Source organism: Cheilinus undulatus, linkage group 20, assembly GCF_018320785.1.
Source record: "Cheilinus undulatus linkage group 20, ASM1832078v1, whole genome shotgun sequence".
NCBI lineage: Eukaryota > Metazoa > Chordata > Actinopteri > Labriformes > Labridae > Cheilinus > Cheilinus undulatus.
Window position 1 is genome coordinate 19,239,149 of NC_054884.1, and position 22,070 is coordinate 19,261,218.

The following is a 22,070-nucleotide window of genomic DNA, read 5'->3' on the forward strand; positions in this document are numbered from 1 at the left end:
TGGGTTGAACTGTTAGGAGATTGCAAGCCAGATCTCCTTGTTCAACATCAGTGCCTGACCTCAGAAATGCTCTACAGAATGAGAGGGCACAGATTCTCACAGACACACTCTAAAATCTTGTGGCAAGTATGTGTATTTGAATACAATGTCATTACAGTCCTTGCTGGGGTAATGGTAAAGCAGCTGAACATTTTTATTCATATAGTACCTATCTATAATGACTATATTCACAAGTGACTCAGTGCACAAGGCCCCAGACATTGCCTACCTTTTCCCTAATAGTAAAAGCACCTATAGCTGTGTTGTTCTGTGCAACAACAGTCTGCACATCTTCACAACAGTGAGCTCTCCCTGAAAGTGGTGGTGTAGTTCGCACACTGGTTAGACTTAATTTTAAATCTATATGGGGCAGAATGAAATGTAGTGGGATTAAAGTATTAAGTAGCATAAGTTTAAATAATGAAGGATTGTACAGCGGCCTCACAGTACAGCAGTAGAATATTTATACTTAAACACTTTCGCCCACTGTGCAGATCTCTCTCTGCCCATCTGTTTTATTCTTTTCTCTTTATCCCACAACAGTGCACAACAATTCCCTCACTATATGACACACGCATACACCGACACACGCATACATGAACATGTGTGGCATTGTAGCTGGTACAGGCTGGCTTACCATACACCTGTGCAAATGGGTCAGTGAGTCCACCTGCACTGATCTGCACAACAACACTCAGATCCTCAAGGGTCTGAGAGGAGGAAGGGAAAGAAGTTTTACCTTTTGAGACCAGAAGCACACACATACTGTAAATACACAAATACACACGCACATTTGAAAACAGTTGATACACACCAGTTCATTGAAGGGTCACTAAACACACATGCACAGACTTGGATCTCTGCATCCCTCTCTCTCTCCCTGTCAGTCACACAAACATGAAACACGCACTAATGCATGCTGTCCGTCCTCTCTCCTCCTTCTCCCTCAAGTGGCTGTAGCTATTTTTTTGTCTTTGTTGAAATAATTGCAGTGATTTTCAAGACTGTCGTCATGGCAACGCCGAGGTTGATGCATGTTGACAGAATCTGTTGCACGGTGGCGACCGAGAGACTGAAAATGGGAGATAAGAGGTGGGAGGAGAAGTGATGCATCGATGTGCATTTTTAAAAAAAACGTGTGGTGCAAAAATGAGGATGATGATGGTGTTAGCTGGATGGGTGAGGTTGAAGGTGGTGCCAGTTAGCTTTGATGTGCTTCAGTCTATGTGATGAATGGAGATGAGGAGAGTGGGACATCTCAGCCTGATAGAACAAGGCCCAAGATCAGGAGTGAACAGTTATGAGTGTATTGTGAAGCAGAGGAGAGAGAGAGAGAGAGAGAGAGAGAGAGAGAGAGGAAGGAGAGCGGGGTGCTATTTTAGTCCAGGCGTTGTCATGGAAACTGCAGCCTCACTACAAATGGAGACATCCAGAACACATGGATCGTCAAACAAATGGCGTGCGTAGGGCCCCAGCGTGAAGCTGCACGCCGCGGCTGTGCGACACAGTGCCATCTCGGTCAAACCCACCCACACTGTCACCCACCACCTCCCCCAACAGTCTTCATCACTGAATCTAAATAAGAGGGGGGTGGCTCTTAAGGAGGAGGAGGAGGAAGGGGGAACAAAGGCTCAGAGTCAGGGGCTAAGTGACAGCCAATGGCGTCCATTCAGGTGGCGAGTCGCAGCCACTTGCCCCTTGCTTTTAATTAACAGTCTTTTCCACACTCTTGTCTCTTCTTCTGTCTCCCCCTTCACTCTCTGTCTGCCTCCCATCCTCTCCTCCTGCCTCTCCTATCTCTCTCCTCCTCTCTCTGCCGCTGTGAAGGACGGAGGTATTCCCACATTTCTCCGTTGCTATAGCAACACCGCAGCAAGAACAGGAAAGAGAGGACGCAGGCAGGCAGAGAAGAGGAGGAGGAGGAGGAGGATGGAGACATGTTGGTGGAAGGGAGGTGATGGTTAGAGAGAGGGAGAGAGAGAGAGGGAGGGGGAATGTGTGACCAATGCTAATGCTAACACTAGCAGCCAAGTGTTGGTGAATTCCCCTCTCATCGCATCATGCTGGGTGCAGACTCACATGTCTCATGCAAATTTGCATAATTCGAAAGGAATCTTATCACTCTGTATGCTGCCATAACTGAGTAAATGACACAAAAATCTATTTTAATGATCATATAAAGAAATGCCTTGGAGCATCATATTTGTAGGACACTATACACATGAAATGTACTTCAACTTCCTAAAATCTTTTTTAATGGACATTTAAAAGCTTCTTGATTTGTGTAAAGTACAACTACAATTACCAAAAGTTGGGGTGCTGTGTGAAATGTAAAAAAAAAAAAAGCAATGCAATGATCTGCAAAACATCTTTGCAATAGAACACAAACAACATAGATGTTGAAACTGCAGATGTTGATACCATTTCATGACAAATTTTAGCTAATTTTGAATGTGATGACAGCAACACATTTAAAAAAAAAGCTGGGACAGGGCAATGTTTACAGTTGTGAAGCACCCCCTCTTCTTGTAACAAAAGTCTGTAAACGTCTGGGAAGTGAGGAGACTGGTTACTGGTGTTTTTGGAGCAGAATGCTGTCCCAGTCTTCTCTGATGTAGTATTCCAGCTGCTCATGGATATTCTTTGCCATATTTTTTGTTATAATAGTTGTGATTTGTGGTTTAGCTGGGCATTGATAGTGCCTTTCCAGATGTGTAAGCTGTCCATGCCATAGGCACTAATGCAACCCCTTACCGCCAGAGATGCAAGTGTTTGATCTGTGCACTGATAACAAGCTAGGCAGTCCCTCTCCTCTTTAGTCCACAGGGCACGGCTTCCATGGTTCCCAAATAGAAATTAAAATTTTGATTCATCTGACCATAGAACAGTTTTCCATTTTGCCTCAGTCCATCTTAAAAGAGCCCAGAGAGGACAGCAGCATTTCTGGATTGTGCAGTGCTGCCTTAGGACCTGAAGATCCTAAGAGTCCAGTATTGACCTTCAGCCTTGTCCCTTGTGCATAGAGCTTTGTTGAGATTCTCTGAATTTAATAGCAGCAACACATCTCAAAAAAGTCGGGATGGGGCAATAAAAGGATCGAAAAGTAAGTCGTGATAACGAAAAACAGCTGGAGGAGCATTTTGCAACTAATTAAGTTAACTGGTAACATGACTTCATGACTAAATATGGAAAAGGCATTTTAGAGAGGTTTTCAGTAGTAAAGATGGGCAGAGGTTACTAATCTGCAAAAAATAATCCTAATAATCCCACAATCTGCAGAGAATAATATCATCAAGACTGACAGAATCTGGAGAAATCTCTGTGCACAGAGGACGAGGCCAAAGATAAAAATGAGATGCTCATAATCTCAGGCCCTCAGGTGGCACTGCATTAATCACAGGCATGACTCTGTACTGGAAATCACTGCATGAACCTAGGAACGCTTCAAGAAATCATTGTCAACACAGTTCGCGGTGCCATCCACAAATGTTAATTACAGTTAATACTGTGAAATGCACAGAAGTCAATATGAACACAACCCAGAAACATGTTGAAATGTAAAATGTTTTAGTTTCAGCATCTGATGTGTTGTTTATGTTCTATAGTGAATAAAATATGAGTTTATGACATTTGAAAATCATTGCATTATGTTTTTATTTACATTTTACACAATGCCCCAAGTTTTTTTTTCAATTGGGGTTATTCATTTGAATTGTCTTGCCTACATGTAATGGTTTGTACCTGTAAATATGTGTCTTTTTAGTGTGGACCCCAGGAAGACTAGCAGTGCTCTTGGGTACAGCTAATAGGGATCCTACTCAAATAAACAAATAATCACTCATCTCTTTCCCTGAAATGACACATGCTAACCATTAGCCATGTAACTCTTTCAATTATTTGTCCTGCATCGAATTTGAGCTTTTTCTTATCCTCATTTCAGTCTCACACACCACACTCCTACCTGGTTTATCTTTCTTTAGTGGGCGGTTGGAGGCTGAGCTGCTGTGTGCTTATTTCCCAATGATTAAATCAATGCAATCCAATGCAGGTCAAATGACCCACTATAGATAAGAAGATGTGGAGTACACACACAAGCTCTTTCATATCGATGTCATCATCCCATTTAATCAGCACAGAAAGCAATCTCATTATCTCTCCATATGTATCGTTATAGGCGTCAGAACAAAGCGCTGTTGCATCAATTTCCCAACATGTAAAGATTTGTGGCCTGCTGAGGAACCAAGCGCCTGCAACACGCCTTGTTCCTCAGTGAATGTGTTTATCTGTTTGACATGTTGTACAAAACTCTGTAGATTAAAATCAACCAGGACAGAAATTAATATTCTTCATACATGTATGACTGTTTAAGCTGTGTGGGACGTTGAGTCGTTGCCTGCTGCATGTCAACAATCTCTCTGTCCTCTCCTTTCAATCAATAACTCATCTCTAGACGTCAATATTGTCATCCCCACAGGACAAAAATGTCCTTCTTTAGGACAAAAGCAGAGTTAACCAAATAAGAGGCTTGGGAATTGAGAAATGAAGCAGAGTTTCTGTTAGATTTGTGTCCGTCTGTTTTTTGAATCCTCCTGACTGGACTTTTCTTGGTGCATATCTGTTGAAACGCCTCATAGACTGATCCTATCCTGTGTTAAGAAAAGTAATAAGACAATAATGTGGATCAGCTGACTGACATGGCAGTTTTTCAATGACTTTGACATATTTATGAGATACACATGCAGTAGAGAATGCCTGCAATTTGCATGGATTTCTTCATTATACAGCCCTGGGCTCTCATTTAACACTTGATCAAACAGCAGGTCAGCATAGCAATGAGAAGGTAATATGGCCTGCGAATGACTTGAAGTGGTGTAAGGGAATGGCTCCGTGTTTTAGTGCTAACCAACTGGGAGGCTGTTGCAGGAACAAGCAACATGGATGCCAAAAGATCACTTAATCTCTTACTGTCTGTATGGAAATGCAAACATTACATTATTTCTATGTGTTTAAACACAGCACAAAAAAAAGGAGACAACAACAACAAAGGTGACGACTTCGATTAGCACCTGTCATAGATCCTTTTTGGTCCATTCTGTGAAAATAAACTGAAGTCCATTATGGTCATTTCTAGGGGTGTGGATCTCTCCTCCTTGAGACGATTCAGTTCGAATCTCAATTCAGAAACTACGATTTGATTCACTAACGATTCATTAAAATACAGAACAATTCAGTCCAATCCAATTCGATTTGGTTCGATTCGATTCAATTTGGTACAATCTGGTTATAAGATCATAATTATTTTTTGCTTGAACAAAAATTAGCACAAAAGGGGAAAACAAGGTAATTTCATAATAATCCAAGTTTATTTGATTTTATTTATAAGACAGACTAAATGCCAGGCCTGTGATAATCATCACACCCAGGTGTCTTACTTTGACATTAAGTTGGGAGGTAAATATAATAATGAGTTTTTACTGGTACATGTTCGTCCTTCTGTACTTGTAACTTCCTTAGTGTTATTAATCCCAATAATAGTACAAACTAAATATCAAATTTTCCCAAGAAGCACAAATTAAAATGAATTTAAAGTCACAAGGAGATTTTAGCCAGCACTCTGTGTGTCTGCTAGTACAGGAGAACAAGGGGTTAATATAATATTGAACAGTCAAATTAAAACAGCTTTCAATACATTTTTTCCTTTCATAATTCCTCTGAATGTGAGTATTCAGTCTACATGTTGCAAAAACATGGTAATTTCCTTTCTCTGTGTGTCTGACCGTTCTTGATTGTTTTCATTCTTCAAGTAATTCACTGGAGACCAGCTGATCTCCAGCTCAGTGAAGTCCTCTCTGTGTACTATCATATCAGTGGGTTTAGATGTATTAATTATGTCACCAAATCAATCAATCCCAACAACACGTTACGGTTGTAAACCCCGTGAATAAAGGGGCTGTTGTTCAATGATAAGTGAAGAATTCTGCGAGTTTTAATTCAGATAAGTGTTTATGTTCAGGTCTGTTTGTGCTACTGTAGAGTTGGCATCTTAGCTAAAATTTAGCTCCGCCATCTCAAAAGGTGAGATTTATGAGCTGCCGTAGTTCTGAATCACTTTTACTGCAAAGCATAGACAGGCAGGCATTGTGAAAGTTATCCTTCTTTTATATAAAGTCCACGTGACTTTTTCCTGAGGTGCAGAACTGAAAGGCGTTTAGGTGACGACTGGTGAAACACGTCCAGCTACCTAGCGAGCACCTACAGCGAACGGAACTCTCCTCTAAAGGTGAAAGGTCATAGGGGGCCCATGGAAGTCAGCAAAATCACAGTCCATTGTAAAGTTAAGCTGTGATAACAATATTTTACTTTTAACCTTAATAATTACCACTCTAATCAAAGCAACAAAGCAAGATTTTTGCAGGGATTCTGACATACAAATATAGCCCTTATAATAATATAAACCCTTTTCCTCGAAAAAAAAAATCTTTATATTGGTAAAGTAGTAATGTGGATGGGCATACTGAACTAAATGATTAGGAAAGTAATGCTAGACTTCAAAGATAGTCATGATTTGCACAAATGCCAGGATACAAGAAAATAAAAAAATTTTAAAAAATCAAGAAAACTTAAATGGAAAATAATAACACAATTTTGAAAAGAGGCAAAATTAGACAAAAAGTGGCAAAAATGGCTAAGAGCAGCAAAAATACATAAAAACTTGCAAAAAGAAGTGGCAAACATGGGCAAATAGTAGGAAAAATTAGTGGAAAGCAACTTAAATGGGTGAATGGAAAAAACTGGATATAAACACCAAAAAGCAGTGGTAAGAATGATCGGGAAGTAGCAAAAGAGTGTCATTAAAGGGGTGAAAACAGTGGCAAAAATGGGAGAAAAAAATAGCCAAAATGGGTTACAAATGGCAAAAGGAAACAGCAAAAATGTGTGGAAAAGCTATTCTAAAGGGGTAAAAAGAAAAAAAGAATATGAGCACCAATAAGTAATTCCAACATCAGAACCCAGTAATAGTTTAACACGCTTTTCAGGTTCAAAATGAAGATTAGCAATTCTACACATCCAACACACATGTATTTATATCTATAAATCTCAACAGGGGAGGGCCCATTCAGGGGCCCAGCTTATTCTGTGGACATCCCTGCCTGCTATCCTTTTTTTTAACTGAGGTGTCTTTTTTCATTAAAAAAATGAACTCCATAAGGTGAAGGTACTAAACAGAGTAACATTTCATTTTTGTGAATGAATTTCACATTGATAGAAGAAACCCTGTTTTAAAGTGTTTAAGCTTGTGCTTCTGGTGGATGGGAGCCACATGCAAAGCATTTTTGGAACCAAATGTAGCACAAGGCCGGGATACATCTACACTTTAAAACATCTTTTCTCTCTAAAAATGTGAAATTTATCGATAAAAATAAAATGTTGCTTAGTTTTTGGTATATATACCATATAGAGTTACGTTTTAATGAAAAGACACCTCAATTAAAAAACATAGTAGGCAATCCACATGCTATCAAGAAAGTCCAAGTGTCCATACATTTAAGGATGTCTGATGTCTGCTGCTAGGCTCTCTTGATGCAAAAAGATAAATCGAATCAATGCTGTCAAGAGCTAACTTTGCTAGACTGTCATAACTGGACCACACTTCTTTATCAAAACAAGAACAGGGAGCCACACTGAACGCTTTTCATGATCTGTGTTGGCATGAGCTTGTGACTGTTACGGTTCAGGTTTAGTACTGTAGGTTGGTGTATACAATGGCTACCACCACAGTAGCAATTAGCTTGGATGTAGAAAGCAGCAATTTAATCAGATATTGACTACATGATAGAAAAGAGCCACACTGAAAGCTTCTGGCGGCAGGAGTGGACTGGCAATCTAGCATACTGGGCATTTTCCCGGTGGGCCGAAGTACTTTGGGGCTAGTATCATGTATTTACTTTTAAAATTTTTTCTAAGCACTGGCCCATAGAGCAGGGGTAGCGACCTATTGGTTGTTTTCTTTATGATGACAGTTTACCAGCCCAATCCCACCTTCTAAAGGTCTGTTCACACCCCTCCCCACTCTGCTCCAGCTTAGAAAGTAAAACTGAAGTGTCCGGACAAAACGAAACTTAAGCGCCAAGAACGATCAGTCAGATATGTAAATAAACGTAAAACTAGAACAGAGAAACTGCTGGTCAAGATATGCAGCTGTAAAGACTCTGTAACAGACAGTCTGATGCTGCATGCAGCTCCATGTTTCCTGCTCTGATATTTAAGTAGAAATTATATTTTTATGTAACACTCTGAAATTACAGTTCTGGTGTTTTTGTTGAAGAAATTGTTGTTGCTTATGTTACAAAAAAGTTTCTCTCTCTTCTGTTTTAAATCCATATCACTAGACTAAGCTAACAACCAGCCATAGCATCCTATTTCTGTTCTGATGCATTAATGGTAATTTTATTTTTTAAACTCTGAATTATCTCTGGTGGTGTTGTTGTGAAGACAGTGATGACCTTTTATAGAAAAAGTTGTCCCTTTCCCCTGTTCAAGGATTTTTGCTAGGCTAAGCTGCTGATGGGATTGGTATCAAAAATGTAACACTGTACAAGAAAATGAAATGCTAGATTTGCAGACAAAATGCTCGAAGGTTTTCCTGTGATGTCTGACCTTATGTTTTATTGTGTTAAAATTATGAACTGTTCCTTAATAAAATAGCTCCAGAGTTAACTGTAATACTTAACCATAAGAGAGGTAAGTAAAAGCCACTCTATAATTCAGAGAGCCATAAAAAGCAAAAACCATAACCACAACATTACCCAGGCTAAGTAAAAACATTCCCTCTATCTGCCTTTATGGTAAATCAATACTCCAGTAAGTGTAATAATCTAATAACAACATCAGCACAGGGCCTGAAAGAGTGTCTGTGTGTGGGAGTGAAGGCACTGGGGAACAATTTGCTCTATACCTTCTCCAGTAATTACACAGGAAGAGTCTGTTCACACTGCTAACAAAATATTCATAGGAAAATAATCACCTCAAGTATCAGCTTACAAAGGCCTAAATAAGCCCTTTTAGTAAAATACCTACTTTAAATGTCCTCTTTTATGTAATTGTACATACAAATTGATACAAGAAAGGACCATTACAATGTGCTCTGATTCAAAACAGTCCTACTGATTTTCACTCTGATTCAGCATCAAGACAGTGTTGTTTTCCCACCAGCGGGTTTGACTTACATCTAGCAATTCCTTTTGAATTATGAAACTAATTTTCTTTGTTGTATATTTAGATAGAGAATTAATTTACTTGGTCATACCAATACCTCATTAGCTTTTCCACCAAAATTTTCTACATGCATCTACTGAAACTCGTCAGACTTATGCTTTACAAAGCTGTAATTTACTCACATAGATTTGGCGAACTTTAACTGAACTGATTTATATTTGACAGTGATATTTCACCAATGCAAGCTACAACAACAATTTAGTCCCTGTAAAGTGAAATCCAAACTTTGTGTGACTGAATTTTGGATTTAAACAGTTGTTCACCTCTTTCCTGGCTTAATTTAATTTGAGCAGGGCAAATATCTTAGCCAATGACATCATCAGTCCCCATCAACACAACTATGATGTAAAACCACTGAGCAGTTCATGTCAGTACAGTCTGTTATTAGCTGATATCACTGCATTCACTGAAAGTTAAAAGCCAGCTACCCCCATTTTTCATAGTTTTGAAGATTAATACACTTTACAGTCACTTTACAGGGACTTCAAATCTAACCAACAAATATTATATAATCGTAGATCTACCTTTTAAGCTAACCGCATCAAATTCAAACCATCTTGAATTTGACCATTTTAAATGAAATACCTTTAATTTTAACAACAAATATAAGATCATGTTAGATCTACCATTTTAAATCTAACTATCTTAACTTTCACCAAACTAATATTGCAATCTTAAATTGAATCACTTAAAATTTTAACATCTATAATTAAACCATCCAAAGTTTTACCATCAAATATTTTACCACCTCTAATCAAACCATCGCAGATTTCACAGATAAAAAGTTACCTTAATTCAAACTAGCTAAAACATTTAACCATTTAAGATTGAACTGGCTTTAATTTAGCCAACAAATATTATACCATCTATAATTTTACCATTTTAAATCCTCTTCAATTTAACCAACAAATAATAAACCATCTTAAATCTACTCTTTCAAACTGAACCACCTTAGGTTTTAAGAAATACATTTTACTGTTTTTCAAACATTTTGAAGGGAAAATGTTAAGGGTTAAAAAGTTATTTCTTCTAAGGAAAAAAGGGCATTTGTACAAAAAATGAAAGTGTTACATTGTACGTTTTCATGGTCCATTAGCATCAATGAAAAAAAGAAATCAAACTCCATATGAATCCCTGCAGCAGCTCATCCGTAATCCAAGCCCATGGAAACATATAGACCTCCACGGCTATAGTATACTCCAGAAACACTTCAGCAGCGTTTAGTCAAAAGAGCAACAAACAACCTTTTATTTCTTCCGGGTGACATGCCGTGTTGGTCAGGTTGAGTGTTTTTATCCCCTGAAGAGGTGAAGAGACGTCTGGGGCTGCAAAGTGCTCACAAATAACAAGAGATACATGTCTACAAATATAACCTCTCTATAGCAGTCTCTCTCTCTCTCTCTCTCTCTCTCTCCTGGCTCTTTGGATTATTAATTGATATCTTTGGCTGAGAAAAGGAAACAATATTCCCGAGTCAAAGCCTCCCCTGCTTAATGATACTGGGAGAAAAGAGAGAGAATCTAAATATAGATGGAAACAAAGCAAAGTGTGCTCAGTACAGTATGAGAAATAAGCCCTGTGAGAACAGCAGCTCATAATTCAGCAGCATAGTTTCATGTAATAACAGTCAAAAACTGAACCTTTAAACAAAAGGCTTCTGTTTGCCTTTTATCCTTTAACCACAAATTCAATCCAACTGGGTCATCTTTTTCCTCTCTCCCTGAGCAACACTTTGGATTCTCCGTCCGAGCTGAGCCTGCTAACAGCTCTGTGTGATCCCCCCTCTTGTACAAACAAACACAGGATCTATACTTAGCTTTAAAATTCTGCCACCCATGTTAATCACATTTGTTGCCGCCTTAAAAAGTGTGAAAATATAAAAAGGCTTTCCATGGTTCCACCTCGATCAGCGGCGACGCGGCCCACAGACTCTGACACCTCTGCTTCACAGTGGAGTTTATGTTGTGTCAGGTTCCCCACAGACTTTGCAGTCTGTCTGTCTGTGGGCCAGGGGAGCCAGGGAATCCCTGGAGAAACACACAGCTGGGAGGTTATTGCATTTGAAGGGAGAAGACAAGCACAGGGGAAAAAAGAGGAGAGGACGGTGCAGACGGAGTGGGTTTCTAGAAAATGACTGCAGCAAAAGCAGAAAATGATGCACGGTACAAGGAGAGTGCTCTATTTTACAAAGCTCTTTCTTTTTACTCTGCATAGTTTGGGTTATTATGTTGAGAGGAATACCTCCCGTGGATATGGCCGGCATTTAAAAATTCCACCTTTTCTAATTCAATATGACCCTACTCCATCACATTATATGCATGCAAGAATGTATTTGCATTAGAGCAGCTCTCTTTCATCTTCAGTGCATATTAATGCATTCTTTTCTGCTGCACATACACTCTTTGCAAGCTTAACACCCCCTCCCCTCTTCATATATACACTTCTCAAACATAGCAAGAAGAAAGCAAATGCAAGCTTTCATATATGTCTGCATAAGCTGAAAACACACAGATATGAAGAATGTGCTGGAAAATTAGTCACCTCAAGCTACAACATTTGCTCCTTTCACTTTGGGTGTGTTCTCCAATGACGCACCCGTAATCTACCCTAGCTGTCTTCCTATTCCCATTTGCAGGCCTTTAACATCATATGCACAAAGTCTCATGGGTGTAACCAAGCTCTCCAGAGAAACAGAGTACAAGCCAGGCACAATTACATTCAAGAAAAATACTTTGCATAGTGCCCCCAAAGACATTTCAAATACAATCTGTCTGCTGTAAGGCCACAAACATTTTATCTAAACATATAATTCAAATTCGTTGTCATGGTTCGTGGCTGATGCATTTGTTATTACATGAATCCCTCGAGGTTGTTGATGCCTAATGTGGGCTTCTACTCCGCAGTGAATATCTGATAGAGTCTGTACATTTTTGCCTCACCTCAGGGGATAAAATAAGTAAAAAAAATATCTAATACAGATGCAGTGAAGCAGGGGAATCAAGCTAGATTTGTCCAACCTTTTTTTTCTTTAAATCAGCCTTATGCGATGATGTAATCATGAAGCCTGAAAATGAGATAGTCTGCTTCAGTTGGAGGTGAAAATCTTTTATGTTGCATTGCATGACTTAAAGCGTCAAAATATTTTCCTTCTCTTTCCTTTTCTGCCAGATTTGCAAATCCATAACATACACTAATAACAAGAATATAGCAGTGCCAGTAAATGTCCAATTATGCTAATGCAACATGATGGTCCATTTGATATATGAAGGCAGTTGCCATGCTGTAGTGATTACAGGGCATAATAGTGTTGGGTGGAATTCGTTAGATTAATTTGTCTTTACTTCCACAGCCACCACTCTTAATCAGTTACTTGACTAATTTGTGATTATGGTTTCAATCGGTGAGACTAATAGAGAAGTAAAATGTTTTTATTCCTGGGAAATTAAAGGCCCACCTCTGGCATTATGATGCAATTTTAGAGGTTTGTGTTGCTTTTAAAGCTCCTTTTTTTTTGGTTATGAAACACACTGATATTTATAACGATGCCTCTGTATGACCTAGAAAAGTGAGCGAGACCATCAGAAAGAATACTGATTATTTGTAAGGGGTATTTCTATTGCTTGAAGCCACTGTTGCAGTGGGGTAGGTGTCAGAGGAGGAGATAACAGGCTATGTTAACATTTTTAGCAGTAAAAAGTGTCAGGGGCGCGCAGGACGTTGTCAAAATAGGAAGTACATATATTTATTGAAAAATCATGATTAAACATAATGTACAACAGTGTATTAGGGCCAACCCAAAACATTAAAAATGATAATAAAATAATAAAAACAAGAGTTATTCTTTTAATCAGAAAAGTCAAAATTTTGGGAAAAAAAACCCAAAATCTTAGAGATTATAAAATCTTACATTTAAAAGAAAAACTCAGAATTTTAGAGTTTAAAAGTCAGAAATGTGCAAGTAAGAGTTTGGAATTTACGAGCTTAAAAAGTCTTGAATTTTGACATAAGAAACTTAAAAATGTAAAGAGTTTAAAACTGTAAATTTACAACAGTGTAAAGTCATACAAAATTTACATAACCAAACTTGTTGGGTTTTTGCCAGTATAATCTTAAAAAGTTTTGGTTCACTTACATTTACAATGTTTAAGTAATTTTTTTTTTTTTTTCTATTAAATTAACAACTTTTTAAACTTCAGAATTTCAGGGTTTTTTTCTTAAAAAAAATTAACAAATTCTCTTTGGGTTTTTTTGTTTTTGTTTTTGTTTTGTTTTGTTTTTTATTGTGTCCATAATACACCACCATAAAAGTTGATAGTGTATACATAGATCTTTTGTTAAGAACAGGCATATATAGCAGTGTTAGTTTTGACAGCTATTTTAAATTTTAGTTTTTAGATTAAGGCCTTGTCCAAATGGTGACAAAAACGATATATTTCCATTTTGTTTTAAAAATGTTTTCTGTAAAAAGGTGGTTGTTTCAGGAAATGTCCGCGTAAGCATAAAAGCACTGAAAAGGACTGAAAGCGCCATAGTATATATGCCAAGCCTGTAAGTGGCACCATAACGCTGCGACAGAAAAGAGAGAAGAAGATTATGAAGCATGCGTATAAAGCTTTTGCGGCTTACACAGACACAAGAACGATTGGATCTAAAAATAACTGGTGTCTGCAGTTCTCTGTGGTGGTAAACGAGCACCAGATTTTGTTGTAAAAGCCACAATAAGCTCAGTAGCTTCTCCAGCACAAACACAGCCCTGTAATCTGTCATTGTTGTTTTGGCTTGACTTGTGCATGCAATTTAAGTGGGCAGGGCTATGTATGACATAATCGTTTCAAGAAAGATGCGGTTGACTGTCCACACAGAGACGAAATGGTAGGCGTATACAGATATGTTCACTCTGGGACCCGTTGTCAAAAAGTAGTGTTTACGGCCTCCCAAAACACTGTTTCTGTGTGGATGAAACACCGATACAACAAAAAACCTTTTTGCGTATACTCCTGAATTTGTCTCCGTGTGGACGGGGCCTACATGCCTTTCAGTTTTAGTCTCATTTTAGTCATTTTTATCCTTTATAGTATTGATCTAGTTTTAGTGGACAAAACATTTTAGTGTAGTTTAAGTCCATAAAAGTCCTCATCCGAATGTTGGTTCTATTGCCTAAATCTTGTACCAAATCATGTTAGTATGCTCTCTGCACCCTGCCAAACCTGGGGTCCTTGCTTTCTACAGCTTAGAGGCAGAATAGTACAGATGCATTGTACTCTGACAGATTTACCCACAGTGGAGAAATATTTTGGATTTTGAATGTCCGATGAAAATGTAACATTTTATTTTAGTTTTAGTTATCTTGATAAAAACTAAACTTACTTTTAGTCAGTTTTAGTCATCAAAGATCATTTTTTTGGCTAGTTTTAGTCTAGTCTTTGTCTTGGTAAAAAGGCGGTCGATAAACATTTTTAGTCACAGTTTTAGTCAAAAAAAAAATTAACAGCAGTATGAAGACCTATCATGTTGGGATTTTGTCAACGAAACAGTTAAAATAGATGTGTAATTTGTACAGGTGGGCCCTGGTGGAGCTTTTTCTTAGATGTGAATACAGGGGGGCCCTAAGGAAAGAAGATTGGGAACCACTGCTTTTAAGTTTGTTACAATAATCAAGCAATGTCACACCAAATCTCAGCAGTGATGATATTTAGTACAACATCTTAACCTTGACTGTGACAGCAGCAAAAAAGAGAAATTAATAACAGATTGTCTTTCAGTCCTAACTCAAGAGAGCTCAACAGTGACTGACTAATTCTTCAGAGACTTTGGTTTGAGCACCACCCCTCCCCCCATTAATTCCTTCAATGACATTTCACAAAATCCTGATATTAATATTTCTAATCCAAGAACAAGGCCAACTAGCTACCTGAATGCTCATGGCTGTTAAACATTTAAAGGTGGAGATAAAGGTAAAGGGACTACACAGCCCACAATCCACTGAGATTCCTTCAAAAAGACATTGAGGTTTCCTAATTTCCTGTGCTGTCAAGATTACAAATACACAAAATAGTATACATATACAGACATTCTTTCTATTGTTATCTTAATTGCAGCGTGAATATTGTTGCAAATAATGTTATGTTTTCAAGCTTTAAATCATTAATGCTGAATGTCTTGTCCTCTGATTGCACCTGTTTCAATTGACTTTGATGTGCCTTTTCTGATTGATATTATGTATTTTTTAAACTTGTTAATGTACTTTATATCTTTAGAATATGTTTAATATCATGTATTTTTATTCTGTATATACTCAACGACATTGTAAATGAGGGTTCGTGCCCAATGATTTTCAAATCTAAATAAAGATAAATAGATAAATAAAAATAGATAAATAAATATAATGAAGCTAATCGTTAGTTGAGTGTATTTCAATATTTCATACTTCTCACTAATCCCTGCTTGCATTAATACGGATGCACCATGCTGCTGCTGCTGCTGGCAAAGCTTAACTTCCTCCACCCCAGCCTCCTCCTTTATAACATAGAACCTGTTGCACCCTCATATTCAGATTCATGCTACTATGGATTATGTGCTTTTGAACTTGTTTTATTGTATTCAGTATGCACTGTCATAAATGTAATTATCCATATGGGGGTTTCTAGCCATGCGCTCCCTGGAAAATCAAAGCATTCTGCTTGACTAACCCAGAGAGCATCTTTTGAACAGAGCCTTCTCTTCCAGGTGAAACTCTGTATCCATTTGGCAATAAATGGTTAAATATGTGATGAAAGTGTTTCTGAATGAATTCATAGTTTTCAGTCACTTGATGGCACAACAGGCTGGAGGGCAATAAAGCATAGAAAGCGGCAGCACTGAGCATTGTATTCTCCATTTCTCCAAAACGATGCATGTTTGCATCATCTGGCAAATGCAGAAAAACAGAGATATTCGTTAAAACTAAGTTCTTGTCGTTTTTGACCCTCATACAGCATTCGAAACAGAAATAAAATCACTGAAATCATGAAAGTCCAGAAGAACTTTGCTTTTGTTTTATGTACTGATGTATCTGTTCTCCACAGTTATAGATCTCCCTTGTCCTTCATTGCATACCAGGATGAAAGTCTACAAAGGTACAGACAGCTGTTATACATTTATATGTTTGGGTCAATAACACCACAGATAAGGAAGTTAAGAGCAAGAAGTTCTTCATTAGGGCAAATGGAAGTGCTAAGCAGCTAAAATAAGCTTCTTTATGTTACTAAATGATGGCATCACTATCAACTCACAGTCTGTCCTGGGGCAGTAATGTAAGTTAAAAGGCAGTCAAGTTAACACAATATTTGATGTCAAGATTAGGAGATGTCTTTTTGGTGCTACTGTCTGTTGGCAATTTTGGAATAATCTCCTGATGTCTAAGTTTGGTGTTGCACATTCACTGGATTCACTGGATGAGTAAAGTCTATAACACATTTAAATTAACAGACATTTTTAACTGAAAATGCTGATGTGCTGGATGACATCAGCAGTAAATAACTTGGTGCACATTATAGATTTCATATAAAAAGGCAATGTAGTGTACCTCACATTTTGCCTTTGTGTGGCATACCCATACTGTTAACCAGTGTTAGTATTGAATGTCGCCTTTAAGCAGAACTTTTTATTTAGGTAGAGCGATAAAGAGTGGGAGTGGAAGCATATGTGGCCTATTAGAATACAACAGCAGAGCTGTGCAAGCTTGTCTTTAGATGGCAAGTAAATTAAAGTCATTTGTTGGAGAAAAAGCACTCTAAGTAGTCTAAACATGCTAACACCTTTGCTTACAATGTACAGTGCAAACTCTGTTTTAGTTTAAATCAGAAAACAATTAAAAAGATACCACTTTACATGATATTAGTATTACATGTGGACTCTCTTTGTACCTTGATTTAGCAGGTAAATTACCCTTGTGTTTTCAAAAATATATATTCTTTGTCTTTTATGCCTTTATTTTAATGGGACAGCTGAAGAGATTCAGGAAATATGGGGAGAGAGAGTAGGGAAAGATATGCGCCAAACAGTGCTGAGACCAGGAATCAATCCGACCAGTACAGGGGCTACAGCCTCTGTGTGTGGGCATCTGCTCTGCTAAACCAGTGCCCTCAAATTTTTACTTTACAAATTACAGACATTGTTGATTTTTTCTGGGATTAAAACACAGATATCCTCTGCAGTCATTACAAGGTACCTGAGGTCACTAGGTCACTAGAATCCCATGCAAACATGGCTTTCTTTCATAAAGTGAAAAACTTTTTCATGGCAACGGCAGACTCCACCACTCAGACATCACTGTGATTAACCATGTTTAGATTAAAACGAGACTATACCTTGGATGGCTGTAACATTATGGCCATCAACCATTCAGCTATTAAGAAAATAAATGGGGTTTTTACTTCTGGAGCCATACTATTGAGCTCAATTAATCCCACAATTTTAACGAAACTAGACTGCTGTAAAACAACCTCAGTATTTATTTGTGTGTATGTTACCACAGACTATCTACTGGTTGTAACAGTTATGCATATGATCAAACGTTGCCTGGTTTGAACATTTAAGGTGTTGCCCCTGCTTTGATACTGTAGGCTTAAGTTATAGCTTAAATCTTCATCCTAGTAGTTGCAAAATCTTCCATAAAATGTGTTTATCTTAGTCATAGTTCTGAAAGGATGTCAATGAGCTCAGGATTTTACCGGCGGTGTGTTCTCTGTTATAAATTGCACATTCATTTTCCATGAGCAGAGATAATTGACACTGTCCACCTATAATGCACTGTTAAATCATCTCATGTTGATTTGATCGCTCACTCACATACTTTAATTCTAACTCCCAGATCCCCCCTCTTGAAGACCACTACTGTGACACAGTGCCCCAGTCAGAACAAAAGGGACATCATTTGCCAGTACAAAGTGTTTCCAGTTTTAGATTTTGACTTTTAAATACAATTGTGTTCATACAAAGTTTGGCAGTTACATTCATGAAATAATTATATCACACACATTACAGACTAACATTTCATAAATTAACAAGAAATAAATCTCAGCAGTCTAATCAGGAATTAAATTATGTATAGACTAAGGGTTAAGTGCTAATAGTTTTTCAGGGCCTATATCGATACTGATTATAAGTAGTGCATGTGACCAATAACCGATATTTGGAACCGATATGCACGCAAAATTTAGGAAAAATAAACGATTTAACACTATCTCTGTCAACATGAGTAACAGCACAGAGCAACACTGTAGCAGCAGGAAACAGGGAGTGATGCCGTGCACTCCCTATGTCAGTGCCACTCAGGCCTCAGTGTTGATTGGCTGGTAGCTGTGTCAGACTGTGTTGTGAACAGGACATAAGGTGAAAGTGAAAACAAAACCAGAGGGGAAGACACGCCTTTCAATGAAGCCAAAGTAACACCTTTAAATTGAATGATTCTAGCTGATTATCAGGAAATAAAAGATACTGATTATCGGCATCAATAATCGGCCAAGTCGATAGTATGGACCCGTTAAAGAAGTTACACAAACAGTGACTCGACTTAGCTTCATTAGCTTTAGCTAAAGCTAACATAGCTATGCTATCTACGTGGTTAATGCTACTATGTAAGCCAGTGTAGCTATGTTAGCCTTTGCTAAAATGAAAGCTAGCAAAGAAAGAGCAAGCCACTGTTTGCATTTATACTTTATAAACGGGTCTAGCTTAAGAAAACGTAACATAAGCTAACATAGCTTCGTTAGGTTTAGAATAAGCTATATTAGCTGCGTAGGTTATGTAGCTTCATTAGCTTTAGCCTTAGCTATGTTTGCTGCGTAAGAGGGTTTTCATGGAAGACCAACCTTTTTCCTGTCAGCAGACTGATTAGCCAGCTTTATAAAACGTTTTGTAATTAGGTTTTACTGGTCAGGGTTTTACTTATAGCTTTTGGTATCTTTACCTTAGAATAAACCTAATTGGAAGTTTAATCCGATTTTATTTTGAAAGTTTAAATGTGTATTTCCAACCTGACAGAGGCGGTGTCTTACAGTAGTGGTCTGCAAGTGGGGGCGTCTGAGAGCTGCGGTCTGCAGCCAGACTATATAGTTAGGTTCAGGATGACTTTAATTATCACTTAAACAAAATGCTTTGACACATTTGGCACTCATTTTTTGCACTGTTCAGGGATTAATGACCAATAAGAGAAGTCATTTTTAGCTGTAAGACCAGTTAGAGACAACATGAGAGGCAGCACTGTCACAAATATTGCATTAGAAAAAAATTTTCAGTGATTGGTCAAATGAAGTAAAAATATCATGCCGGTGACGATATTATTGTTAGTTTGGACATTATGCTAGTAGTTGCTAAAGCTAGTAACTTTAGTGCCTAGTTTCAACATGGGGTTTCTCTTACTTAAGACATAAATTACATGTAGCTAGTTTGTAGTATGAACATTTACTTGTATGTTTAAAAAAATGAATTAAAGCGGAAAGTATTCAAAGAACTGTCTGAGGCAGAGTGATACGCATTGATCTCCTATAACATCAGCCATAAAATGCCTCTTGTTCAGTCAGATTTCTTGGTTAAAATTTACTTATGAAATATCAAACAAGTGGGAGCAAAGTTGTTCTGATTATCATCAGGATATCAATGAAGTGCTTGCAGTATAATGCCAGATTTCAAATATCCTAACATACTTCAACTGTCTGACAGTTTCTCAGAGGCAGTGAACTATAAAAACACTGCATGGCATTATTTCAAACTTTATATAAAAAGCCTACAGCTATCACAGTATACATACACAGAGCAGCAGAGCAAAGCCACTTTATCCAGTCATATTCTTATTTTAAAATGTCTCCTCTTTCCTGTTAAAAGTGTGGTAAACAAAGAAAAAAGCAACAAAATCCAGTACTTAAGACTGTCCTTTGACTTTTTCATGATCTTTTATAAAATCTCACGTAATAACTTATGTAGAACATCATCATGTAAACTCATTTCTCATTTAGTTAGTCGAGTTGATCTGCAGGATGGTGTCCCATCAGAAAATGCGAGCATCTTGTGTTTCTAGAAGCTGAATTTTTCCTTACAGCGGGTGCAGATAAGAAGCAAACAGTGGAAAAATAACACTCTACCTCTCAGTCATTGTATGACAAGTCATTGAAGTGCAGGTACATTTTGGTTCACCTGCTTGAACAATAGAAACACACCCGTCTGCCACACTGTGTACCTGGGTGAACGTGTGAAAAAGTACATTTAATGACAAATACATGAAGACCTGGATTGATAATGTCACATACTGAGGTACAACCAACAAGAGGAAAAGAAAAAAACACAAAATAGCTTTGTTCTCTCTTTTTTGTATTAAATAGATCTACTGAAGCTGTTCTCTGTCTCCTTTTAAAAAGCTTTTAAAAGAGTCCAATGCTATTTTTATAGTCTTCTATCAAACAGAACAGCTTACCTTTAAAGGACCAAAAGGTCAGTCCTTGTCTTGTCCCAGATATGATAATACATTTCATTTTAGACTTTCCTACCCAAGAAGCCAAGTAACATCATCTTGGCTGCAAAATCCCATTGTAAGAATTGCAAAGAAAACACATATACTCCAGCATCATTTCACTACAGTGTAACACGGTGAGGTACAGTCACCATGCACATTGATTTCCATCCTGAGGCTTGTGATCTTCATTAAAGCGGGTCGTCCAGCCTCCTTTTAAGATGCATCATATTTCAGAAGTACAATGGCAGCCACTGTTCTAAAATGCCAACACCCCCCCTCTGCATTTCCTCCAAATGTTAATAATAATAATAATGGCGAGTACTTTGCATGTTTATGGATGTCCAGAGGAATGAAAGGAACATTTCAGTGCCGATTAGTTGAGTCACCATCACAATAAAGCCGTTCAGGTGAGGAGATTTGTTCCATGGTTTACATGCAGGAATACCCACCCCCCACACACACACACACGCAGCACACAAGGAAGTATCTCGTATGCTCTTTGAAATCTGACAGCAGAGCCACTGAATGTAGCACATCAAGGGAGCGGCCATATGTTGTGTCTTTAGCCTTCATTTATATTCTATTTGTGTCTCTGTGGGGCTATGCTTGAACCCTGAACACTGGATTCACCCGTGGGGCTGCAGCACATTTAATATGGTTTTTGATTAAGTTACACAAATATAAAGATAAAATTGAGAGATACTGGCTGTATTTTGGACAATGTAAGATATTTGATCATTAAAAACCGTGTGGAATTGTGGTATTTTTTAAAAGATGGCTCTGATTTTTAGCAGGATGAACGTGGTGTGCATCGATGTAGAAAATGTTCCTTTCATGGATTAACCTCTATGACAGCACAATCTGGGTGAGTTTTCTCTGGTATCATCACTCATGTTATCACCACCATTACTTCTACCCGTGTTCCCTTTTTCTCAAATAAGCAATGCTGATAAGAAAACCATCATCACTCACATAAACGGCTCCTATATATATGCAACAAAAGAGAAAACAATCACAAAATTCCATCCAGAGCGGCATTAAAAACCTTGTTATGATGCTGATAACACTATTTCAGTTACATTTATCTGGAATAAGGTAACAGTTTGTGCTCAATTGCAACAAACATTTAAAGGTCCCTGCTTGAGAAATGCACTCCACAAAAAGTAATTAATTTAAGGGAATTTCTAAAACACGCACACCTCAAGAAAAAAAAGTGCATTTGTTAAGAATATTTCTGCTAATTGAGTTATGAGGCTCCTAAGAGCAC

At 37.8% G+C, this 22,070-nt stretch overlaps 1 protein-coding gene across 1 annotated transcript in view; it reads right to left on the reverse strand.

Annotated features, from left to right (window-relative positions):
* The window catches only part of LOC121528604 (testicular acid phosphatase homolog), a 28,399-nt gene extending 26,846 nt beyond the window's left edge, over positions 1-1,553 (reverse strand). The window contains exons 1-2 of the mRNA XM_041816117.1: positions 1,454-1,553; positions 677-778 (exon numbers count right to left, since the gene is read on the reverse strand). Coding sequence (XP_041672051.1) covers positions 677-778; positions 1,454-1,553 — 202 coding nt within the window. The remainder of the gene's footprint in view (positions 1-676; positions 779-1,453) is intronic.
* Positions 1,554-22,070: the final 20,517 nt, after the last annotated feature.